The sequence below is a fragment of the Ursus maritimus genome, unplaced genomic scaffold, assembly GCF_017311325.1.
Source record: "Ursus maritimus isolate PB19 unplaced genomic scaffold, ASM1731132v1 scaffold_31, whole genome shotgun sequence".
NCBI classification, from domain to species: Eukaryota; Metazoa; Chordata; class Mammalia; order Carnivora; family Ursidae; genus Ursus; species Ursus maritimus.
In genome coordinates this window covers 25,908,553-25,934,222 of record NW_024425675.1, presented here as the reverse complement: position 1 = coordinate 25,934,222, position 25,670 = coordinate 25,908,553, and the positions used below count along the sequence as shown (strand labels likewise).

The 25,670-nt window shown below is 40.3% G+C and overlaps 1 protein-coding gene across 1 annotated transcript in view; it reads left to right on the top strand.

The window, feature by feature from the left end:
* TAF3 (TATA-box binding protein associated factor 3) overlaps positions 1-25,670 on the top strand; it is a 173,741-nt gene that overhangs the window by 145,893 nt on the left and 2,178 nt on the right. Inside the window, exons 5-6 of the mRNA XM_040645440.1 lie at positions 21,710-21,965; positions 24,951-25,057. Coding sequence (XP_040501374.1) covers positions 21,710-21,965; positions 24,951-25,057 — 363 coding nt within the window. The remainder of the gene's footprint in view (positions 1-21,709; positions 21,966-24,950; positions 25,058-25,670) is intronic.

The following is a 25,670-nucleotide window of genomic DNA, read 5'->3' as shown; positions in this document are numbered from 1 at the left end:
CTCGCCCTTTCTGAAACTCTGTTCCTTTGTTTCTCTTGCTCCTTCACTTGACTGACTCTCTCATTCTCTGTCATTCCTTCTGTTTTTCTCGTGGACTTCCTTCTTCTTCTTGCCCGTGGCCCACTTTACTTTGTTCTTTCTCCCCAAGTCCTCCGGCTCACTCCTACGTTTCAGTTGTGTGGTGATGGTTTCCCGCTCAGGTTTCTCCCCAGGGATGCAGACCAGCCTTCCCAGTTACCTGACTGGGTGCACAGAGGCACCAAAAGCATAGCATTTCCAAAATTGAACACACGGTGACCTCACCCAGCCTGGCTTTTTTTCCTGTCTTTGAATGTGTCGATGATGAGACCAGAGCCTCCATTTTCCAGGGTAGCTTGGAAGAAGGCAAAGGCTGTCTGACTTGTGGAATCGGGAGATTCTGTTTGCCTTAATACCAGCCTGTGTCTCTTGAAAACTAAGCTCTGAGGGTCTCCATAGCTCCAAAGGGTTGTTTTGAGCAAAACTTAGGGAAAGAGAGACTCTGTCCAAAGAAGCCTCCTCGATCTTCATTTGAGCTCTCAGCGTCTCGTAACTTCGGGCAGCATCTGCAAGTGCGGATCTCCTCCTTGGCTAGACGCGAGTGGCCAGAGGAAGGAAGGATGTCCGCATCCTGAGACACAGACATCCATAACTGGCTCCAAGCAGAGACACCGTTAGCTAGGAAACAAAGAAGCCATGAGATGCCCAGAGAGGTGTTGCTTCCCAGAGAGATTAAGTCATTCTTTTCGAAGTTTTTCGTTTCTCAAGCACCCAGCACAGATCATCCTGCAGCTGAGTTCTGAGCTCCAGCATTCCCCGCCACACTCACAGAAGCGTGAAACCCAAGGAGGGGTGACACCTCTCTCCCTCCCTCACAGCCACCCCCACCCAACAGCCAGCCTGTCCCCAGTCCCTGCCCGTTCACCTACTAACATTTCTCAGTTCCTTACCCTCTCCTCCATTCCTGCTCCCACTCGGAACTCTTCTCCATACTTGCTTGCTCCAGACCATCTAGCTAGAACCCGTGAAAGCGTTTCGCAGCTTGCTTGGTCCGTGTAGCACTACCGAACTGCTCGCGGTTCCCCACACGGAGCCGGGCATTTGTCATCTTTCTCTTCTCAGGTTGTAGCACCTGCCTGGCAGTGCCTTGCGCCTCCCTGCCTCTTCATCAGAGGCACATTCCTAGTCATCTTTTAAAATTGTCATCTGCTCTTGGAAGAGGCGGTCACAGCCCACCTCCCCATCCCTACCCCTAGCTGGTCATCCCTCTTCCCAGAGCCCAGAATCCACTGTTTTCATCTGTGTTGGAGCACTCGGTATGCTTCGTGTATCTGTCTGTGGCTGTCTTCTCCCACAGACCAGGAGTTTCATGGACATTGGCATGTGTGCCCATTCACCTTTTTACCTCAACTACCAAAGAGGGGGAGACGTGGTAGACTGAAAATAAATTTATGGAGTCTTTTAGCTTTTCAGCCATGGAACTGATTTTTACTGTTTGAGCAAGTCTTTCTAGATTTGGAGCAGTATCCAAATAGAATTTAACTGAGCTACTTTTACAGAATTGCTTTCACGTTAGGAACAGCTATGTTTTTATCAAGTAAAACAAAAAACAAAACCCTTAAAATAAGAGAGCTAAAGGAGCCTACAAGAAGCTTGCTCTTTTATTTTACTTTTTCATTTGAGTATAGTTGATGAGGAAACTTACTCTAGCCCTATAGTAAGATTTAAAAAAAAACAAAAAACACCCTGCATTTGGCGTGGAAGTCTTTTGTCAAAGATTGCTTTTCCTTCCTACCCATTGCTCTTATTTTACCTAATTTTAGAGGTAATTTGAATAATAAGATGCTAAAAAAATAAGTTGCTTAAAGGAATCAGAAGGTCTTACAGGTGGAGTGACTAAAATTTCCAAATTTGTTTTAATAATATGAAGTTGGTCCCTCTGTAGTCTATGTAAAAAGGAAATGTGGATCTTTTTAAGACTTGTATTATCTTTATAATAACAGGTGTACCACTCTGTACTCTGAATACATAAAAAAGGACACCTGTCAATTTGAAAATGAAATTATTAGAGTAGCTTTTCTTCCAGGGCACACTGATTGTCCATCTGTGGCTCTCTGTGCCATATATAGTTAGTATTTTATAATAAACAAGGAGTAAATAAGAATATCTGGGAAATAAGTCATAAAACCCTGTTAGGATTTTAATAAACAAGCAGTAAATAAGAATATCTGGGAAACAAAAGTCATAAAACCTTGATCAGGATATAATAGGTCTTTAATAAATGTTAGTTATATGTTTCTTCCTTTTAACAAGCTGACTGGACATTTGTTTTAAAGAAAAATACTTTTCACAAAGATGTTATATGTAGTCTTTTGCATCCTTTGGGTAAAACCAGGTATAAAAATCAAAAGGGCTTTTCTTTTCTCTTTTTTCCTTTTTTTTTTCAAGATTTTATTTATTTGAGAGAGAGAGACAGAGATAGCGAGAGAGAGCATGAGCAGGAGGCAGGGTGAGGTGAGGGAGAGGGAGAGGGAGAAGCAGACGCCCTGCGGAGCAGGGAGCCCAACGTGAGGCTCGATCCCAGGACCCTGAGATCATGACCTGAGCCGAAGGCAGATGATTAACCAATGGAGCCACCCAAGGCGCCTTTTTTTTTTCTTAAGATTTTACAAAAGGGCCTGAACAAGTGCAACTAACTATGGAAGTACTTGACTTTGTGTCTTAAATCTTTTTTTTCTGATTATACAAATAATACATGGCTAGTATTTTTTGGGTTTTGGTTTTTTAAGATAAATTGTCTAGAAACGTCTAGCTCAGGATGTGAACCCTCCCCTAAACCCATCCTTCCAATAATACTCCTTGCTGGCTGTTTGCGGGGGGAGGGGGCGGGGGGGGAGCAAGATAGGATCGTCTTACACATAGATTTTACAACTGGCCCCTCTTCAGCATAGCAGCGCATCATAGACTTTTCCCCAGGTCCGCACGACATGGTAGCTTATTTTACTGTGCTATCCTAACTCATTTATCTTTTCAGTTTCCAATTCTTGGACATTTCAGTTGTTCCAGATTTTGCTATAACAAATAAACAGCATCCTCATACATAGACCTTTTTGTGTTCAGATGTTGTGTGGTCCAAAAATATGAATATGAACAGTTTAAAGATTTTTAAGAAATCATTATGCCATATTGCCAGCCAGAAGTCCATACCAATTAAAGGTCCCACCACCAGAAACGAGAATGAAATGACTCTATGTAAGAAGGATTGGTTAAACCTGATGGTCCTGAGGTTCTGAGAGACTGTGGGGCAGCTATTGAGTTATTTTTTGCGTGTGACTAGCCTGACGTCTGTCCTTTCTTGACGAATCTGTCAGGCCAAGGTTTGTAACCTTTCTCCCGTTCCAGGCCGTTCTTGGTGTGACAGTACAGTAGGGAGAACTCTGAGGAGACCAGACGACCAAACTCTGAAGTAGTCTCTCAAACTCACAGCTAACTTCTGTAGTTAGGCTGCGAAGTATGTAGGAGCTGCGTGACCTTATCGTTTCTTCCTTTTTTTATTCTTTTTCTCTCCTTCTGTGAGAATGATCTTCCCTTTGAGTGCGACTCTGAAGTCGGTGGAATAATTCCAAAAGTCCTTTTCTGCCTCAGAGAAAATTTTAGAAACATTATCTCATTTCATTTCATTTTATTTTACTTCATTTACTTACTGCTTTAAACTCCCTTGCGGGGCGCCTGGGTAGCGCAGTCGTTAAGCGTCTGCCTTCGGCTCAGGGCATGATCCCGGGGTCCTGGGATCGAGTCCCACATCGGGCTCCTCGGCTGGGAGCCTGCTTCTTCCTCTCCCACTCCCCTGCTGTGTTCCCTCTCTCTCTGGCTGTCTCTCTGTCACATAAATAAGTAAAATCTTAAAAAAAACAAACTCCCTTGGACTTTTTTTTTAATGGGTCTTCTTATTCATAAAGATCCTTTAAACACTAAAGCAGCCAAAACGATTGCCCATTAAATATTTTATCAATGTTCAGTGTAACTCATTTATTTCTTTGGAGTGTGAGAAAACATCCTTTTATCTCATCTCCTGTTTTATAGTTTAACAATTGGACATGTTCATTTCCAAACAAATGGGTGAAATCCCTTCACGCTCATTTTTATTATCTTTATTATCAAAGATATAAGAAAGATATAAGATATCTTTTCTCAAAGATATAAGAGCAAACAATCTAAGAGGAGAAGGGTTCTGCATATACTGGCGTATACATGCACAAGCCGGAGTGATAGGTGCGCACAGGAACTGTCAGGAGTAGGCTGCATAGCACAGTATGTAAGCGAATGAAAAAACACATATGCGTGTAACTGTTGGAATGGAAGTTTGGAATATATACATGTATGTAAATATATGCACACGTATTTTTCATGTATATATATATATATACATTATATACAATGCATATTCACTTACTTTAGCCCACAAAGATGCCAATACATATATGTGTGTACATCTATAAATATTTCCCATGCTGTTTACAGAGGAAGATAAGAATTCATGGGAAACATGGTGATTTTTTTGGTGAAGACACAGCAGCTGTTATCAGATTTTAATATCTTCTAAAGTAGTGGTGTTGGATTTTCCAAGCATGACTGCAGTAATAACTGAATTTTATAACTCTCCAGTGAGATACAAATCTCAATCACAATCTTGTTCATTTTTCAAGTTCACTGAATATCATCTTACTGCTTTGAATGTTTTCAAATAACTGAGATGTTCTTATAATCCGGACATGAATGAATGAGTGAATGAATGAATGAATGAATTTCTTTTATGGTTAACTTGCAAATTTAGCATATTGTCATATGCTAATGCATGTTTTTCTAAGTAATTAAGCATCCTCCTCAGAGAGGAGTATCAAGAGAAAGTCTCCCTGTGTTGAATGTTAGTTGCATTTGGCTTTGCTCTTCCTCACAAAGGCACCCTCTTACTTGCGGGAGAGAAGCAGAAGCCTTTCTGCAATGACAAAATCTTTTAGAAGTTCTGACTCCAGAAAATTTAGTTTTTGAAAAGAACCCTGACAGTGCCCTAGAGAACACCTTCATGGGTTTCCGTTTTTTAAAAATTGATCTGCATTCAACAAATATTAATGTTGATTATATACATAGTACAACTGTGTCGAAGGAGATAACACTTATGCAAGTGCTAAAATGGAATCAGATGTTGGTTCCCCTCCCAGGAACATAGATAGGAATAATCACAGTGGAAGGGAGAAAGTGTTAAAGGCTATAAGAGGTACATCTAAAATTCGATGGAAGTTCAAGGTGATTACTTGCAGCTGGGAAGAGTTAGAAAAGCCTTGGGGGAGAGGAGAATTTGAATAGAGCCCTAAAGGGTGAGTAAAATTTGGAGATGGAGAAATATGAAGAGGAAAAATACAAGCAAAGATGCGTTAAGGCAAATACCCAAAGCACATTTACCTTAAGAAATGTTAATTATTCTGTTGATACAGGAGTGCACACGTGCCCTGGCTTTTTTGTGGTTTATGAATCTAAATCATTCTGGATAAAATGCATATTACCAATATTTTTTTAAAGTTTTTTATTGTGAACATTTTCAAACATAACCAAATAAGCTCATAAACTTTCATGTACCCACCTCCTGATTGATCTAACAGTTATCAAAACGCTGCCACGCTTGCTTGATTGAATCCTTCTCTTTTTTCCTGCCCAAGTCACTTTATGTCCTTGTACTTTAACATGCAGCTCTAAAACGACGGTTATTTTCTTGTATACTCACAGTGCCATTACCACACATCAGGTATGTGAACATTTTCTTGCTACTTACTACCCAGCCCATATCCAGTTGTCTCCCTTTGTCTCAAAAATATATTTTGACAGTGGCTTTGTTTGAATCAGGATCCAAACCAGACTAAGTACCTTTGAATCTAGAGCTCTCACCCTCTGTCCTTTGCCACGCAGTTCACTCCTTGAAGAAACCAGGTCATTTGTCCAGTGAGAATGCCTCACTTTCTAGATTTCTCTGCTTACTCCCTTGTAGCACCATTTACATTGCTATTCTATCCCTGTCACAGGCATTTAGCGCTAAAGACTTAACAGTTCTGAAGATTTGATCAGATTCAAGTTCAACTCTTGTTTGAAGAGGATATTTTGCTGCTCTATTTCCAGCTGCCGTCAGCAGGCACATGTCTAGGTGTCATGACGCCACGAATGCTGGACCAGTCATTGCATTAGGAGTTGTGAAATGGTAGATTTTTTTTTTTAATTAAGTCATTCCTTTCACATTTATTAGTTGAAATCCTTCAATAAAGACAAATTTTTCTTCATCAACTAGGGCATTTCGGTTACCCTGAAGTATAGCTCATGTAAGAGGCAGGGTAAATGCTTAATTCTTTTTACTTGCCAAACTTCAGTCTTAAGGAGTTGGTGGAGTTCACGCCCTAGTTAATCTCCTGTGGTGATTGTTGAGTTCTGGTTTTAGAAAATACTCTCTCCCTCTCCTCCTCCCCCTCTTCCTCCCTCTCTCCCTCTCCCCTCTTCCTCCCTTTCTCTTTCTCTCTCTCTCTCTCTCCCCCTTCTCCCCCCCCCCCAGTTCTTTTTAATATCCAGATGGTCCCAGCTTCACTGATGGGTCTTTGTGTCGTCTTCTGGGATTTATCACAACCCCATTCATCTTTGATAGCTTTCTCACTTTCTGGTATGAAATGAAACGTTCTCGGTTTATCTTCTAGATTTCCTGACCACAGACCTGAAATTAGTCGTTCCTTAAGCAACACTGACTGTTTCCTTTTTGTGGGGAATGGTTTTTAGGAATCACAGTCTGGGGCTAGAGGTACTCATTGCTATTGGGGATGTCCTTGATTCTCGGCCTTTACAATGGAGACAAATTTATAAATTTATACTGCTATTTCCAGTTAAGATTTAACGTTACTGTTATTTCCTTGAATTTATTTTCGCATCTTTTCTTTTACATTAGAAGTCTTGATCAGGCTCCTGCTTCTCTCTCCCTCTGTCTGCTGCTCCCCCTGCTTGTGCTCTCTATCAAATAAATAAATAAAATCTTAAAAAAAAAAAAAAAGACTTGATTGTTAACATAATTACATATTTGCTTTATTCTACAAGAATTATATGAAAAAGTAATGCCCTCTTAGTGATGAAACAACAGTACACTATTACTCCTACTAATAAGACTGCTGAATAAAGATTACATTTTTTTCATTCTATTTTTTCTTAAGATAAATCCTCAATGGATGTGTGACCAAAATGCCGTCCTTCTAAAGTCACCTGAATTTTTTTTTTCTGTGTGGTTGTATCAGCAGCATGGTACACATTGAGGTTCCTTTATTTCCATTTATTTTCAGCTTGTAGGCAATTTTATAAATTCAGTTTGCTGAATATGTGAAAAAGTGACTTGACCCCAAAGTTGAAGCTCTAGTAAGATCTATCCAGAGTGGTCCTGCGGTCATGTCTTTCCCTTTACCCTTCCTATTCCTTTCCCTGTAAATAGTGACCACTTTTGTTCCAGTTTTTAAAAATTATCCTTCTACTGTATCTTTTTGCAAAAATGAAAAAATATTCATTATTTATTATTTATCTGAATATTAATGCCCTTTTAGAATATTTTACAGATTTTGAGCATTCGACAATACAAGTATAATCATTTGGGTATCTCCTTTGGAACTGAAGATTCGACAATGGCTATATTTTCCTCTAATTACTTCATGCAATTTGTTTCATTTTTCAAATAGGTCATGCCTGAATTAAAAGATAAAATTTTTCCTACTTGATATGTTCTTGGGCTATGACAAGATAAAATATCCGTTTTATGAGATGATGTAAATATTCAAGAGGCAAGCCATGAGCTTGAGGAATTAAATCCATTTACAGTTGTGTTAATTATATGAATGCTAAAAGTTGAGCTGTGAGGATCAAGAAGAATAAGGAGTAATGATTGATTTGAAGAATCAACATAAAACCAATTCTCATAATTGTCTTTGGGTATTTGTTCCTTTTGATCAAATGTGAAATATGGAAATGACACTGTTACAATTTGGCATTTTAAGCACTGATACTCTAAAACATAATTTCCCCTAAATTCTGAATATTTATTTATATACCTAAATGAGATAAAGTAAATACTTGGTATATTTCTTACTTCCACATAACCAATGACCCTAAAACTTAGCAACTTATAGCAATAAACATTTGTTGCTTCCTAGTTTCTGACCTTCAGGAATCTGGGTGGTTCTGACTCAGGTCGCACGTCCAGCTACTGTGCAGGGCGGCAGTGAGGGGCTCACCAGGGCTGGGCTCTTGGCAGGAGGCTGCCATTGCCAGTCACGTGGGCCTCATCCAAAGGCAGCGTCCAGGTCCCCCGACGTAGCAGCTGACTTGCCCAGAGCAAATGATCCAAGAGACAGCAAATCAGAAGCTTCAGTGTCTCTTCTCACAGAGCGTGGATGCTGCCCACCATTGTTTTCACAGAACCCTGTTGGTCCAACAAGTCAGCCAGCCCATCCCCTGAGGGGGACACACAGTGCAGGAGGATGAGGAGGTGGGGCCCTCGGATGCTGATTGCCACACTTTGGGGTATTCTTTCTTTCTTTCTTTCTTTCTTTCTTTCTTTCTTTCTCTCTTTCTCTCTTTCTCTCTTTCTCTCTTTCTAAGATTTTATTTATTTATTTATTTATTTGAGAGAGAGAAGGAGCGGGAGGAGGGGCAGAAGGAGCAGGAGGAGTGGGGAGCTGAGGCAGGACTCAATCCTGGGACTCCGGGATCGTGACCTGAGCTGCAAGCAGACACTTAACCAACTGAGCCACCCAGGCACCCCCAGCATAGCATTTCTAGGACTTTCACAGTGAAAAGAAGAAAAGAAAACCGTGATGTTTTATAGAACCACTGTGACCCAAATATGCAGTTTTACAGTAATATGAAAGTGGAATCTCAGTGGGCTTTTTGTATGTGTTGTAAGGAGTTAGTTTAAAATACAACACAGGAATTTGATTTCTGTGGTATTTCAAAAGGTACATGGTATTTCTGAGATTGACTAAAATGTTAAATCTGAAGAAGAAAAGTGAGTTGTGGCTTAAGGAACATATATATAGATATGCTTTTTTTAATCCAAGTGGTTTTTCTTCCAGACAATGAAGAACTTGACTGCCCCAAAGTTTACATTAAATTCCTGGAGGTGATTACAATAGTTTTTACCTATGGCTTTATTTTGTTACACTTAAAAATGGCTGTTCACTTTTAAGGGTGAATAAGTGAGCCATTGTGAGGCAACTTTTGAACTTTGTATGCAAGTTAGTAGCCAGTTATTCTGACTTTGAGAATTCAGATTACCAGCTTCATAGTGTTTGCACACAATAGCTGAATAATAAGGATCATAAACCCCCTGGGCAGACAGATCCACACTGTGTTTGCCTCTAACCTTGGAGGCTCTGTGGCTGGAGAGGTGAGGATTGGTTCTTTATTGACTTGTCAAGCTGTGAGTTTGCATTTCAGGCCAAGCAGCCCATGACCCATTCTATTTCTTTCACTGTTTTGTGGTGGGGAAACAGGTAAAGAAATCCCACTGAAAATCCCTCTTTCTACACATTTTTATGAATAACGCCAGTGTTTATAGCAGTTAGGGCACTCTGATCAAATCCTCCAAAAGATGTAACGTTAGCAGCATGGAGCCACTGTGGGACACAGCTGTGGGCGGTGTTGGTTACTCTGTGCGACTTGCTTATTCAACAGAAAGCTGGGGGAGAACCTGCCATGCAGTTACGTAGGGGGAAAAGGTGATACTTCAGGGAGAAAAATACAGAGAAGCAAAACACTGTTTAGAAGTATGGAACAGTAAAGATTGGCCCTGAAGGCCCTAGGAATCCAAAGTTATTTTTCCAATGATCTTAATTAGGGTAAGTGATGATAATTTATCTCACAAGTGATGAGAAATTATATCATGGTATACTGTTTATTTTTCCTGGAATGTGCAAAATTGAAGAGATAATGAAAGGATTGTTCTTAAGGCTATGTATCCGGTTACCACAAAAGTCACCTAGCAGCTAAAATCAAAAATAACTTTTCAGACTCTTGTGTATTTTCTCATGAAGTGCAAAGGGATAGGAAAACACAAGTCACTTTAGTCACTTTCGTGACCAGCCTAATCTCTTGGAAACAGAAAATTAGGACATGTTTTGTCTCATCAACACTACCCACTTTAGGGGCGCCTGGGTGGCACAGTCATTAAGCGTCTGCCTCAGGCTAAGGGCGTGAGCCCGGCGTTATGGGATCGAGCCCCACATCGGGCTCCTCCGCTATGAGCCTGCTTCTTCCTCTCCCACTCCCCCTGCTTGTGTTCCCTCTCTCGCTGGCTGTCTCTATCTCTGTCAAATAAATAAATAAAATCTTTAAAAAAACAAAACCAAACCACTACCCACTTTAATGTTTTTCCTTCTGCCACTCAGAAAATTTGAATGAGAAACAGACACCCACCCACACACACACACACACACACACACACACACACACACACATCTTTAAGAGGAATAATTCAGTTGAAGTAGAGAGGAGTATCAGGCGTTTTGGAAGGATTATTGTTATTATGAGTGATTTTCATCAAAATGCCATCTGTCTAAATTGAAAAATAAGGTATGTATGAGCAGGTAGGTCTCTGAGTTTCGGGCCCCGCTGCATGAAGTGATCGCCAGTCTCTACACCCATTGGCTGTACAGCTAATGCTAAGGCATTCTCAGGGGCACCATTCACAGGCCTATAGGTAAGAGAGAAATCTAAGAGAAATGGAAGACAGTGAAAGGGATTGGAGTCAGGCAAGGCAGATAATGTTCATTATGTGTTTGGTAGAGCTCAAAGCAACTTGAAAGCACTTCCAGACAACAGATTGAAACTTTCAAGATGTGCTTGATCCTGAAATTGACGTGATCATCATTCTTGGTCTGAGGGTCAGTTCTCAGGTGAGGAATCCAAATCCATGCTGGCAAATAGAAATCTCAGTGGTCTTGGAACTCTTTACGTATTATGACAGGAAGGAAGGAAAAGAGGAAATTGGCCTAGTCTAAAATCTTTTAAACAGACAAAAGTATTCAAAAGTAAAATAATTATTTTCAAGAGTTCTCGATGCCTAATGGCTTATTAAAGTTGATGAATATGTATTCAGACACTGTTTTATACTGCAAATAATTCAAAGACAAGATACCTACCTTACTCCTAAGAAATGTACTGCCTGATGTGGATGATGGAGACAGATATGCCAAAATTGGGACACAAAGCAACTGTGCACATTGTATTCCTTTGAAAAGAAAAGACCCAAGACTGTGAACCCACCTTAGTACCTCACGGGTGTTCAAATGTATGATTTTAATTGTGTACCAGGATAGCATAGCTTTATGGGGTTCTTCTCCTCCCTTGACCCTTTTCTTGTTGATCTCTGTTAATGATGATACACTCAGCTGAGATACTCTTACTTGAGCAGCTTTTGAATTTAGCTTGGGACTTCTGTGACCAGACCATGGTCAGCATTTGGCGGGAACCTTTAGCCAAGCCATCGTGTTTTCCCAGAAGTTTATTAAATAAACTATAATGTACAGAAAAGTGGACAAATCATAAATGTGCAGTTCAAACCATCATTCACAATTCCCAGCAACATTTTTTTTTCCTTTTTTTTTTTTTTTTAATGATTTTTTATTATATTATGTTAGTCACCATACAGTACATCCCCGGTTTCCGATGTAAGGCTTGATGATTCATTAGTTGTGTATAACACCCAGTGCACCATGCAATACGTGCCCTCCTTACTACCCATCACCGGTCTATCCCATTCCCCCACCCCCTCCCCTCTGAAGTCCTCAGTTTGTTTCTCATAGTCCATAGTCTCTCATGTTTCATTCCCCCTTCTGATTACCCCCCCCTTTCTTTATCCCTTTCTTCCCCTACTGATCATCCTAGTTCTTATGTTCCATAGATGAGAGAAATCATATGATAGTTGTCTTTCTCTGCTTGACTTATTTCACTTAGCATTATCTCCTCCAGTGCTGTCCATGTTGTAGCAAATGTTGAGAACTCGTTCTTTCTGATAGCTGAGTAATATTCCATTGTATATATGGACCACAACTTCTTAATCCAGTCATCTGTTGAAGGGCATCTCGGCTCCTTCCACGATTTAGCTATTGTGGACATTGCTGCTATGAACATTGGGGTGCATATGGCCCTTCTGTTCACTACGTCTGTATCTTTGGGGTAAATACCCAGTAGTGCAATGGCTGGATCATAGGGTAGCTCAATTTTTAACTTTTTAAGGGACCTCCACACTGTTTTCCAGAGTGGCTGTACCAACTTGCATTCCCACCAACAATGTAGGAGGGATCCCCCCCAGCAACATTTTAGATGTATATATTGTGGCAAGTGTTTTTAACTTAAATTTTTATTACACAAGTTACATATGATATTTACAGATAAAACCAAAAGAAAAACAAACAAACATCTACCACTATATCAGATACCCGAAACTAATATAACCCTGTGTATTAACTACACTGGAATTAAAATTTAAAAAATAAAAATTTTTTAAAAGAAACAACCCCTATAGCCCCACCATGCAGAGCCAATTTCAGGACATTTTGGTGTGTATTCTTTTGAACTTCTAAATACACACTCATATGTTCTTATTTGCTTTTTTTTTTTTCTTACAAAAATTGGATTCTCTTATGCATACTATCCATAACTTTTTAGGGGGTAAACATCACTTATGTGTGTGTGTATCATCTCTTTGGATATCAGTGGTATTTTGTTTATCTTCATTTATTTAACCGATCCCCTATTTAGGGGTATTTTAAATTATAGTCATTGTAGTTTGGGGGGTTTTTTGCAATCATAAACAATGCTATTCTTTACCCCATATCTTTGCATAGTTGTCTAGTTATTTCCTCAGGATCTATTTCTACACATGGAATTGCTGGTCAAAACTAGTACATTTTTAGGGGCACCTGGGTGGCACAGTTGTTAAGCGTCTGCCTTCGGCTCAGAGCGTGATCCCGGCGTTGTGGGATCGAGCCCCACATCAGGCTCCTCTGCTGGGAGCCTGCTTCTTCCTCTCCCACTCCCCCTGACTGTGTTCCTCTCTCACTGGCTGGCTGTCTCTCTCTCAAATAAATAAATAAAATCTTAAAAAAAAAAAAAAAGTGTTAAAAAAATTTTAAAAAACTAGTACATTTTAAGTGTTCCCTCTCTCACTGGCTGGCTATCTCTCTCTCAAATAAATAAATAAAATCTTAAAAAAAAAAGTGTTAAAAAAAATTAAAAAAACTAGTACATTTTTAAGGTTCTGGTAACCATTCAGAAGTGCTGTACAACCACCCCTCCCATTCCCCCATCTTGACATCTTTTTAATCTGTATCAAAAAAGGTATTTTATTGTTACTTTCATGTTCGTGTCTTTGATTACCATGAATGTAGAACTTTTTTTTTCCTGTGGGCAGTTTTTGTTTCTTTCACTCTCTACCACCTGCTTGTGTCCTTTGTCCATGTTTTAATAAGAATGTTAGTCTTTTTGGTTTTGATTTGAAAGAACTCTTTATATAATTGGAACTGAACCTTCTATCATGTATATTGCAAATAATTTTCCTCCATTTTGTCTTTTGCCTTTGCTTATGATATTTTATGGTATTTTGCTTAAGATATTTACAATTTTCGCACAGTCAGATCAGTGTTTTATGGTTTCTACTTTTGCGGAGATAGTTAGAAAATCCTCCTCTCCCCCAAGATTAAAAAGATACGTTTACTCGTTTGTTGGGGTATTTTAATGGTTTTATGTTTTCTTTACCAAATGTTTAATCCTTTTAGAATTTATAATTTGCAATATACCCTCTAATTTAAGTTATCTCTTTTCCAAATTAACTACACCATCTTAAAACTCAAACGAAGCTAATTCTCAATTTTGTATGATCATTGTCAATTAGATCACGTGAATACCTAAAAAGCATTTTAGGTAATAGGTTCAGTTGCTACCTCCAGCAAACATTTTCCACCAGAATAGCTAACAGTAAAGTTGAAACAAAGTGATAATCAGGGAAACAAATTATTTGCATGTCCTTTTGTAAGTCCCCACCCATCATTCTTGTAAAGTAGGTAGGAGATAGAAAATGTCCTTCCCTCCAGTAGCCTCCTCTTAGTATCTTTGATTTTCAGGCGTGTTTCCACTTCTGATTCTCACAGGTCACAAAGCCGTCTCTTCTTCCTGTCCTCCTCCTGTTCGCCCCCCNCCCCCCCCCCCCATTGACTCCACAGAACCCACAACCGCAGGTGCCTGGGTCTCCCCCACCCTCCTAACCTGTCTGGTATTTCTTCACTTTCTCTCCTTCTCACTTTACTGACACCCCATATTTGTCTCCTGTCCTTTATCCTTTCTTCCCACATCATAGTGCGTATGACTGCAGTTTTCTCCTGTAATTTTTGTTGGCTAGGAAAATTTCCTAAATATATCACTTCTTCTAGGAAACCACTACTTGCAGGACCAGCTTTTGTTTGGTTGATTAGTAAAATTAAATATGTTCATATTTATGAGGTGACTACAAATGCTGGTTACAACGTGTTAGGTGCTGAGGATACAGAAATAAAAAGGCTTTACATTCCTTTGAGGAACTGTTAGCATAACGAGGGTAACAGGTATGTGTACAGACTATTCAAATGATTCTTCAGCCTTATGGGAATTGTTTGCTCAGTTTTTTTCAGTGTGTTCTTGAAAAGAATAAATAGTTTGTATTTGTTGAGTACAGAGTTTTTTAGATGTCCATTGGGTCAGTTTTGTATTTTTGTTATTTTGTTCAAAACTTATGTATCGTTACTGGGTTTTTTGGGGTTTTTTTTTTAAGATTTCATTTATTTGAGAGAGACAGTGAGCAAGAGAGGAGAGAGCACAAGCCAGGGGGGAGGGGCAGAGGGAGAAGCAGACTCCCCACTGAGCAGGGAGCCCTATGTGGGGTTCGATCCCAGGACCCCGGGATCATGACCTGAGCCAAAGGCAGATGCTTAACTGACTGAGCCACCCAGGGGCTCCTCTTGACTGGTTTTTTGACTGCTTACTCTGTTAGTTCCAGATAGATATCCTAAAATCCCCCGTTACACTGGTGGATTTGTGTGTTTTTTACAGTTCTGTCAGTTTTGCTTTATATGTTTTAAGGATATGTTTCTAGGTGCATTCAAGTTTTAAATTGTTATATCTTCCTGGCACATTGGGACCTTTTATCATTGTGAAGAAACCTTCACTTCCACTGGTAGTTCTTGCCTCACAATCTGTTTTGTGTGCTGTCACGTTTCCTTGTGTTCACATGCCTCTTTTGCTGGCCATTTCCCTCAGCTTTTCCATTGCTCTGTTGTTAGACATGTTTCTTGCAAATAGCATCCTGTTTGTTTTACCCAATCTGACAAGTAAATTGTTTAGACCATTTACATGATATAATTATTGATCTTTAGAGTTCTAATCTACCTTATCTTGGATTTTCTATTTGTCTTACTGTCCTAGGTTTCTCCATTCCTTCTATCAGATTGGTTATTTTTTTTAACATTCCATTTTTCTCCATACTGGTTTAGAAGTTATACATGTACTTCATTCCTGATCTTTACATGGTTACCTAGAAATTACCACATTTTAAATTTAATACCTTTTATACCTCCTTCCAGATAATAGAAGTGCTTTAGAATGCTTTGGCTCTATTCATCCCCTGCTCGTTTATGTATTATTGTTTCCATGTATTTTGTGTTTTGTAAATAATACCATAATATGTTATTATTGGTTTCTTTAGTCAGTGACTATTTAACTTTACCAACATGTTTATCATTTTCCCTTGCATCTCAGACCTTCTGATGGGATCACCTTTCTTTTCCTGAAGTACTTCTTTTAGAACAGAGGTGCTCGGAGTGATGCATAGGCCCTCAGATTATTACAGCTTTTCGATAGTTTACGTGTCAAAGTGAAGAGGGATGAAATAGGAAGCACTAATAAAACTCTTTCTCTCCATACTAAAATATTAGTAGTAGGTAGTTGTCTTGAGGAAACTGATTATGTGATTATTCAAGTTGCAAGCTCAACTAGCAGCTTTTTTCAATATACCATTTTTACTTGAAAGAGCAACTGACAACAGTGGTTATTCAGACTTGGCTATTTGGCCAACATTTCCTTAAAAATAAAGGAGGGGTGCCTGGGTGGCACAGCGGTTAAGCGTCTGCCTTCAGCTCAGGGCGTGATCCCGGCGTTATGGGATCGAGCCCCACATCAGGCTCTTCCGCTGGGAGCCTGCTCCTTCCTCTCCCACTCCCCCTGCTTGTGTTCCCTCTCTCGCTGGCTGTCTCTATCTCTGTTGAATAGATAAGTAAAATCTTTTTAAATAAATAAATAAATAAATAAATAAATAAATAAAGGAAGGAAGCCTGTTACTCCATGGAAAATACCTGTGAATATTTGTTATAAATGATAAAATGGCAACGTTTAAGTAAAAATTAGAGTCTTAGAAAACGTATTACAAGTTGATAGCTCCTCAGTACTCCCCAGACATTTTTGGTGGGATTATGGTAACACCAACAAATGTGATATTTTAATATTGTATAATGAAATGTGTATAATGAAATTTGGAAGATCTGGATAATTCAGTGAACCAATATTACAAACCAGTGCACGATGTTATAAAACCATGCGTGGGCAAAATAACTATTCAAAGTGCTAGCAGTTCAATGAATTTTAATGTAACACAATATGAAAAGCTTACCAATACAGTTTCAGAGTGTACATAGCAACTAACGTAAGAAACTATCACTCATTGCATTTTGGTACAGTGTTGAAGAATTTACACAATTATCGGTAAAGGCCATTAAAACTTCCCCTCTCCAGTTACATATGCATACATTAAGGAGATTTTCAAAAGTATGAAGCTAGTGTTAGTCTTCTCACAAATCGTTTTTTAAAAAATGTTATCTGTTAACATGTAGTGGGTTTATTAGTCTTACTTTTAAATGAGTTACTAAGTATTTTTTAAATTTTCATTCTTGATTTTTAATATGGCAAATATTGACAGATACAATGCACATAAAGCAAAGGTTCTTTGGGTTTTTCAGTCATTTTTTTTTTAAGATTTTATTTATTTATTTGACAGAGATAGAGACAGCCAGCGAGAGAGGGAACACAAGCAGGTGGAGTGGGAGAGGAAGAAGCAGGCTCATAGCGGAGGAGCCTGATGTGGGGCTCGATCCCATAATGCTAGGATCACGCCCTGAGCCGAAGGCAGACGCTTAACCACTGTGCCACCCAGGCGTCCCAGGGTTTTTCAGTCATTTTTAAGAATGTGAAGTGGTCCCTAAGACCAAAACATTTGAGAATCGCTACTTTAGAATTTCTTTTAGTAAAGATCCACTGTTGGCAAGGCCTTAGATTTCACTTGCCTGAAAATGTCTTTATTTCATCCTTATTCTTGAGCAATGTTTTCTTTTTTTTTTAATAATTTTTTATTATGTTACATTAGTCACCATACAGTATATCCTTAGTTTTTGATGTAAAGTTCCATGATTCATTATTTGCGTATAACACCCAGTGCTCCATGCAATATGTGCCCTCCTTAATACCCATCACCGGGCTAGCCCATCCCCCATCCCCTCCCCTCCGAAGCCCTCAGTTTGTTTCCCAGAGTCCATAGTCTCTCATGGTCATTCCCCCTTCTGTTTACCCCCCCTTCATTCTTCCCTTCCTTCTCCTGCCGATCTTCCTGCTATTTCTTATGTTCCATAAATGAGTGAAACCATATGATAATTGTCTTTCTCTGCTTGATTTATTTCACTTAGCATAATCTCCTCCAGTCCTGTCCATGTTGCTGCAAATGTGGGGTAATCATTCTTTCTGATGGCTGAGTAATATTCCATTGTATATATGGACCACATCTTCTTAATCCAGTCATCTGTTGAAGGACTTCTCGGCTCCTTCCACGATTTAGCTGTTGTGGACAATGATGCTATGAACATTGGGGTGCATATGGCCCTTCTCTTCACTACGTCTGTATCTTTGGGATAAATACCCAGTAGTGCAATTGCTGGGTCATAGGGTAGCTCAATTTTTAACTTTTTAAGGGACCTCCACACTGTTTTCCAGAGTGGCTGTACCAACTTGCATTCCCACCAACAATGTAGGAGGGATCCCCTTTCTCCACATCCTCTCCAGCAATTGTTGTTTCCTGCCTTGTCCATTTTTGCCATTCTCACTGGCGTAAGGTGGTGTCTCAGTGTGGTTTTGATTTGATTGAGCAACATTTTCAAGGAGAAAATGCATTTTCCCTCAGCACATTGAAGATGTTATTCCACTGTCTTCCAGTTTCATCGTTGCTGCAGAGAAGTCAGCCGCCGTCTGTACTTTGAAAATAATGTTCTTTTTCCCCTCTGGCCGCTTTTCAGACTTTCCTCTTGGTGATGTTTTGTAGTTTCACTCTGATGTGTCTAGGTGCAGATTTCTCTTTCTTTATCTCACCTGGGACTTGTTGGGCTGCTTAAGTCTGTGGATTGGTATCTGCCATCAGTTCTATAAAAGTCTTCAGATATTGTTGTTAACACTTTGCCTCTGCCCCATTCTTTCTCTAGAATTATGATTAAACGTGTAGTAATTATTAAACATATCGTAATTTATTGTATTCTCTCCTTTCCCCTCCAAGCTACATTCTAGTTCATTTCTTCTGTCTTCTTACTGAGTTTATGGTTCTCTCATTCTGCTGAGAGTAAATTTGTTGTTGTGTTTTTCATTTCTAGGTCAGTTTGTTTCCTTTCAAATCTGCTAGATTACATATTATAACTTTCTATTACCTGCAGGTAATGTCGTGCTTTGCCTTTTACTTTGTTTGAATGTTGTAGGCAGAGCTGCTGTATAGTTGATAATTCTAGTCTCTGTGGTCTTTACGGGTCCCTTTATTCTGTTATCTTCTGGTTCTCTCTGATGCTATCTCTTATGTTTGGTTTTCTTTGATTATGTGCTGCTTTTTTTTTCTTAATAACTATTTGCATTAATAATACAAGGGCTAGATTTTAAGTTACGTCCTCTTGAGATGATTAGTGCTGGGTATCTAGGCACATTACAAGTCCAAAGTACTTTAAATATAGTGTCCCGGACCAGCAGAGCTAAGAATTCACAAGGCTCTGATTCATTCTTACTTAATCAGTATAGCCCACTGGGAGTTTTTCATGTGGGATGGAAGTTCTATTAGATTTTGCATTTTGGCAGGCCTGGGCTTCTAAACCTGTCCTCTTTATCAAAACCAAAGATCAGGTTTGTGGTATGCACACGCCCTCAGGGCAAAACATCTGTGTTCTACTCACCTCTCTGGGTTCCTGCTTTTCCTTTAGTTTTGGTTCCAGCCCCTATATTTCAAACTGTTATGGGAAATTGCCTCCAAAAATGGTGGGTAACATTTTAGGCTAACCGTAAAAATAAGGAGTGCTTGCACTGTGGATATTAATATGCCCAGAGTAAGGTCTTTGAACTCCCTTACACTTACACTTATGCATGAGGCAAAACTCAGTGAGCAGTGAGGGAGATGGCATAGTGTGTTGTTAGGGTCACAGGTTCTGAAATCAGACTGCTGGGGTTGAAATCCTGGCCCCACCTCAGAGTAGCCTATGAATCTGTACAGGGTACATAATCTCTCTGTGCCTTGGTTCCTGAAAGGACAACAATCAGCGTTGCTCATTTGATTGTTGTGAGGATTGAGTGACTAAGGCAAGTAGACATTTAATACAGTGCCTGTCGTGCAGTTGGCTTGCAACTGCTGAGAACATTTGGGTACTTAGTAAGTGCTCAATAAATGTTCACTATTAATTGTGTTAAGCAGTACTGAGTGTCTTCTGCACAGACAGCCTATGTTAAATTTTCTTGGTCTTTGGCTACATTCAAGTTGGGAGGCCAGTCCCACTTGCATGAGACAAATGGAAGGCAATTAGACAGCGTTAATTATTTGCTTACATCATGGAATTTTAAAAGTAATTTAATGGTTTATAAACTTCTAATGGGCATAGCAAAGAATCAATGCTTTTTAGTGGAGGTGTTTTCTAAGCGAAGGCTTTAAGAAGGTAGAATTATACAGGCTGGTCATGGTGATGTCATCAGGGATTATCATGAGCAGCAGCCATCAGTATAATGCTGGTGCTCACACTTTACATTTAATGGTTTTTGACATCTATATCCAGGTTCTCACTGTAACTCTCAGAGGCAACTGTCTGTGTTTATACTTTGTTGATCAGCAAAGCAGGGCTTGGGAAGTTTATTGTGTGATAGTAGAAAGAGGAGATAAGTTAGTGCAGTCATTTTAGGCAACAGCTTGGGATTCCTGGTAAAGATGAAAATGTGCATGCCCTGTGACCCAGCAACTTTATTCCCGGGAATATAGCCTGGGGAAATTCTTGAACGTGCTTCCAAGTCCACATGTAACATTTACAAGATAGTCTGTTTTACCCTCAGTAGGGCAGTGGGCACAAACCTTCTGACTTATTCATACCATGGAATATTATGCAACAATTAAGGTGAATGATACAGATCTATATGTATCAACATGAATAAATCAAGGGACCTAAAACTAAGTGGGCAACTGTAGGTAGATAAGTAAGTTCTGGAGATCTAATGCAGAGCGCCGAGACTGTAGTCCATATTACTGCATTATAAACTTCCAAATTGCTAAGAGACTAGATCTTAAATGTTCTCAACACAAAAAAGAAATAATTATGTGACATGATAAAGCTATTTGCTGACCCTACTATAATAATCATTACTGTACTAAAATAATCACTACCATATACAAATGTACCAAACCAACGCATTGTACACCTCAAACTTACACAGGTTATATGTCAACTATATCTCAATAAAAAAAGGTAAGGAAAGCTAGTTGCAAAGAATAAATATAGTGCAATATAATATTGTTTATAGAGTTGGAAAATATAAAACAGTGTTAAGTTTATGTTGTCTGTGGGTATCTACAAAGAGCATCCTTGCTGCCTAAGGACAGTGGTTCCTTGCAGAGGAGGAAGGGAGATCAGAAGCGAATGTGGCAAAGGGCGTATGTCTGTGTATCTGTTTCCTAAACTGTGATGCTGTCTTCTCTCTGCTCGAAATTCTATGTAACTTTTTCTCTCAAATAAGGAATCCTTTTTAAAAAATGAAGAAAGAATTTGGAATCAGATAGACCTTGGTTCAAAGCCTGCCACCCATGTACCCCCATTCCTTTCTCTAATCCTGTTTCTTCATCTATGAAATGGGATCGCGGTAACTTCTTTGAAATTGTTGTGAGGACCGGATGAGGAGATACATGTAAAGTGCCCAGGACGATGCCTGCCTTGGTACAGACGCTCAGGCAGTGTATTTTGAAGGGACTTCTGGGGCTCACAGGGCTAGCCTGTGGCAGATACAGGGTTTGAGCTCGAGTCTGCAACTGCCTGAGCTCTGGGGCTGCACCCTGTTCCTGGAGAGACCTGCCAGCTGGAGATGGCAGGAAGGGGGCCTCGGCTCCTGCGGCGGGGGCCTTGCACCCCGGCTCTACAGCTGTCCCCCGACGCTCACTTGGAAGACTGTTTTGCTCCTCGAAGAAGAAAGTTATTCTGTGACAATGTTTTAAATGCCTGATTTTACTCCACTGTCCTGTTGTGACTTCTCCTTTTCTCTCTCTTGTTGACAGTGTCATCAGCAAAGTGGTCCCAGCCCCCGAAGCTAAGCCGGCCCCTTCTCTGAGTAGACCCAAGACCCCACCGCCTGCTGCCGCCCCCGCCCCTGTCCCCGTGCATGTCGCCCCCGCCCCGGTGCCTTCGCCGCTCCTCACGCAGTCCGTCGCGGCCCCTGCTTTGATGCCAGCCCCGTCCCCAGCCATCTCTGGAGCCGGAACGTCCAAAGCCCCGGTCCGAAGCGTGGTCACGGAGACCGTCAGCACTTACGTGGTACGCTGCCTTTTATTTCTGTAGTAGTTCAGGAAGAGCCACCTAGGAGCTCACTTTTCCACCAGGAAGATGTTTTCAACTACAAAGCAGTGTCATGTGTCATCTCGGAATTTCAGAGGCAGTTCTTTATGACTAGAAAGGTATTTCCACTGCATTTTTAAGCTTTGGGCTGTAGAACATTGTATAAGGTATTTGCATATTTAGTCTCCGTAAATAATATCAAAGCATTGTTTTTCTTTAGTTTCTTTGTTTTATATGTATATGCAACAATGTCAGTGTATAAATATAGGAATGAGTAGTGATATTTAAATCCCACATTGAATTTCTTGATCAAGGAATGATTAAGTCATGTGCACAGATCTTATGGGCCAGGTGCTGTTTCTGGGTAACAGCGCTAATTACAGTATTTTATTGGCGAAGGTCTAGAATATACCAGGGCTTGCATGTTAAAGAAATGAGTTTAAGTATGGGAAACATGTCTTCAGATGGTAAAGCTCAGCTTGTTGAATGAATTCACATTGTTGTCATGGGACTGTTTTTAGGTATTTTCCTCATATTCAGTAGTATCAGGTCTTATTCAAACCCTGAAGTCAATCTAGTAATGACGTGTTTTTACAGATATGACCTTTGAGCACTGTGGAGTGACATACACACACACAACAGAAAGATTTTAGGCGCATAGAGGTACTCTGTGTACTGATACTGCTATGACCACCAAATGTGTAGACTGTGATTTGTCAGCCTCCTGGTGGCACAGACCTGTCTGAATAGATAGAATTGGAAAGTAGGACTCATGATGGATGTTAAAAATCAGGTAAATATTATATCTCTTTAAGGCATTTTAGAAGGAAATTTCAATAAATCATTCCATATTTCAGGCACTATAGTGATATAAAGGATGAGAAGAAAATCTCAAAAGTATTGAGAGAGGATATAAAGACATGAAAAATTCACAGAAAAATACTAAATTGGCAATTCAAGACAAAATTAGAAGATGCGATAAAATCTGTGATCATCGGGGCACCTGGGTGGCTCAGTCGGTTAAGCATCCGGCTCTTGGTTTCAGGTCAGGTCATGGTCTCAGGGTCGTGAGATCAAGCCCCACTCAGGCTCTGCACTCCGTGTGGAGTCAGCTTAAGATTCCCCCTCTCCCTCTGCCCCTGTCCACTCATGCACGTTCTCTATCTCAAGGTAGATAGATAGATAGATAGATAGATAGATAGATCGATCGATCTGTGATCATCAAATTGGTCCATTCAAGGACCAGTTGTTCTGGGTGTTTAAATTGAGGTTACATCACCCCAAGATGGGTTGGTTGATCAGGAAAGATTTTATATTTAACCTCTTCTACCTCCATTGCTTCATTTGTGATTAAGGGGCTCATGTTAGAGTAGATGATCAATACTGTGTGTTCTAGCCTAAAATTTCTGATTCTCCAGTGGATTTTTGGGCTAACTCCCTGGTTCTGATTGGCATAGGGAACATGGATGGAAAGCCTTGTATCGCCTCAGAGACACTTTGTAGACAGAGACGAAAATGTGTGATTTGGGGGGAAAACATAGGCTGTCGAGCCAAAAGGCTGATTTTGTCACTGCCTAATGGTTGGATTTTGCTACTGTCACTTACATTCCCCCAGCTCCAGTTTCTCTGTTCGTTACCTATCCAAGGGTTGTTTCAGGATGAGTAAACAAAGTAAGATGGTTGAAAGAACTCAGTGCACTGGTTGGATGTTAGTTATTAAGGATGCTATGGCCAATTTCTCATGTAGCAACAGAGTCACAGCCTTCTCATTTCAAGAGAGGTCAACCAGCAGCCCGGCTGGCCATGCATGGCTGCTTCAGGGCATAGGACGGTGGACCAGTCTTACCCATAGACAGCTGGCACCTAGGAACTGGTGGTTCTCAGCCTTCAGACGTAGAGAGGGCTAAATCAGAGCTGTGGCTGCCCAAGTTTCTTCAGAAAGCCTTCCTATCAGTGGAATGAAGCATCTGTGTCTCCAGTACGCCCATCACACATGAAGAGAGCCATTCTTTTCTGAATATCTAGTCAGTGTTGTATTTGAAAGTATAGGAACCGACCGTACCTTGCAAAAGAAACTGAATGAGACTATTTGCCGTGTTCTTGTAAACACTTTTGAAAATCTGCTCGTAGTCACTGCTGGTTTTCAAAGGCCTGTCACAGATTGTTTCTTCCAAATTGGTTTTGTTAACATGGAATTTGAGGAAGTGACATAATTCGGATGCTTCTTATTTGGAGCTCCTAAGTTAAGGAAAGCAAACTCCAGAGCACACCACAGTTATAGCAAAATGATGTTAAAATGTGTAGCTCGTTGGCCTCCTGCACCCCTTATTTTATTTGCCCTTTAGTTGATTGTGCTTTGCTGAAAATGTCATAAAGGGAATGGAAAGTTACTTAGTAACAGCTCTTTTATATCCTTGATCTTATCAACTAGTTCAGGAGAAGGGCTTGGCTAATAAGTAATAAGGTGATACACGTACATTGGGCTGCATACATTAATTCCATGCCTGTGAATGTGACTGAGGAGGCTGCATACGGTCGAGCTCCACGGCTGCACAAATACCAGCTGTCACTGCCGTGATGACCCGAGTCAGTACCAACTTATGTGTTTGCAGTAGTTTTTAGATCAAAGTGGCCACAGGTCATATAGTTCTTAGAACTGGTTATGAAATGCTTTGTTTTTATGACTTACAAAAGAGAGTTGAAAATTTTCATTAGGAATGTCTTCTCATTGAACACGTAGTAGCTCTCTCTTTTTCATGGGATCCCAGGGTAGTGATGATGGTGATCGTGGCTTCGAGAAATTGTTAAACCACTGCCTCTCTTTCTAGTTTAACTTGTTTGTTTATGAGCTTCATGGGATAAAATGATAAAGTAATCATTCTTATCCTGTCCTCTTTTTGGTTCTTTTTTCCCATTCCGTCTCTGTTTTTACCACCCTCCCATCCCTGCATCTAAAAACTTCAGATCCGAGATGAGTGGGGGAATCAGATCTGGATCTGTCCCGGATGCAACAAGCCCGACGACGGGAGTCCCATGATCGGCTGTGACGACTGTGACGACTGGTATCACTGGTGAGCGCTGTGGGCCGGGCTGGCCGCGAGGGGGGCTCCTTGGGGCACAGCGGTGACCGTGGTCTGTCCTGGACACACTCCCGTTCCACTACTGTCCTAGGAGCAGTGCAGGGAGCAGAATCACAGTAAGATCAACATGTAATTAATATTAACGCCAAAAATCGAGACTCTTTGGACTGTTGTTCTTCAGCCTAAATTCCAAATATTTTGCCTAGCCTATATATCCTTCTTATTAAAAAAAAGGGTAGGGGAAGACAAAGGGTTTCCCTTTCCTTTCTTTCCAGTAACCTGCTGTAAGCTGCAGCACTTGATGGTAGCATTGAGGGAACCCCTTGGTAAACACGTTACAAGGTGCAGGAAGAGACGGCTGGTCTGCGGGTCATACCTCTCCCGACCGCGCCCTGAACCAAAGAAGCACTGCCAGAGTTTATGCAGATAATCTCATTTTACAGTTTAAAAATCAGATATAAAAAGATAGAAATCCATTCAGTCACCCGATATAGGAAACCTGTAAGATAAAAACCAGGCCACCACTTGGGAAATCTAGCCCATTTCTGGCTGAAAAGAGGAATGACCGCTAACTCCGCCAGCAGGGCCTCCAAAAGGGCAACGG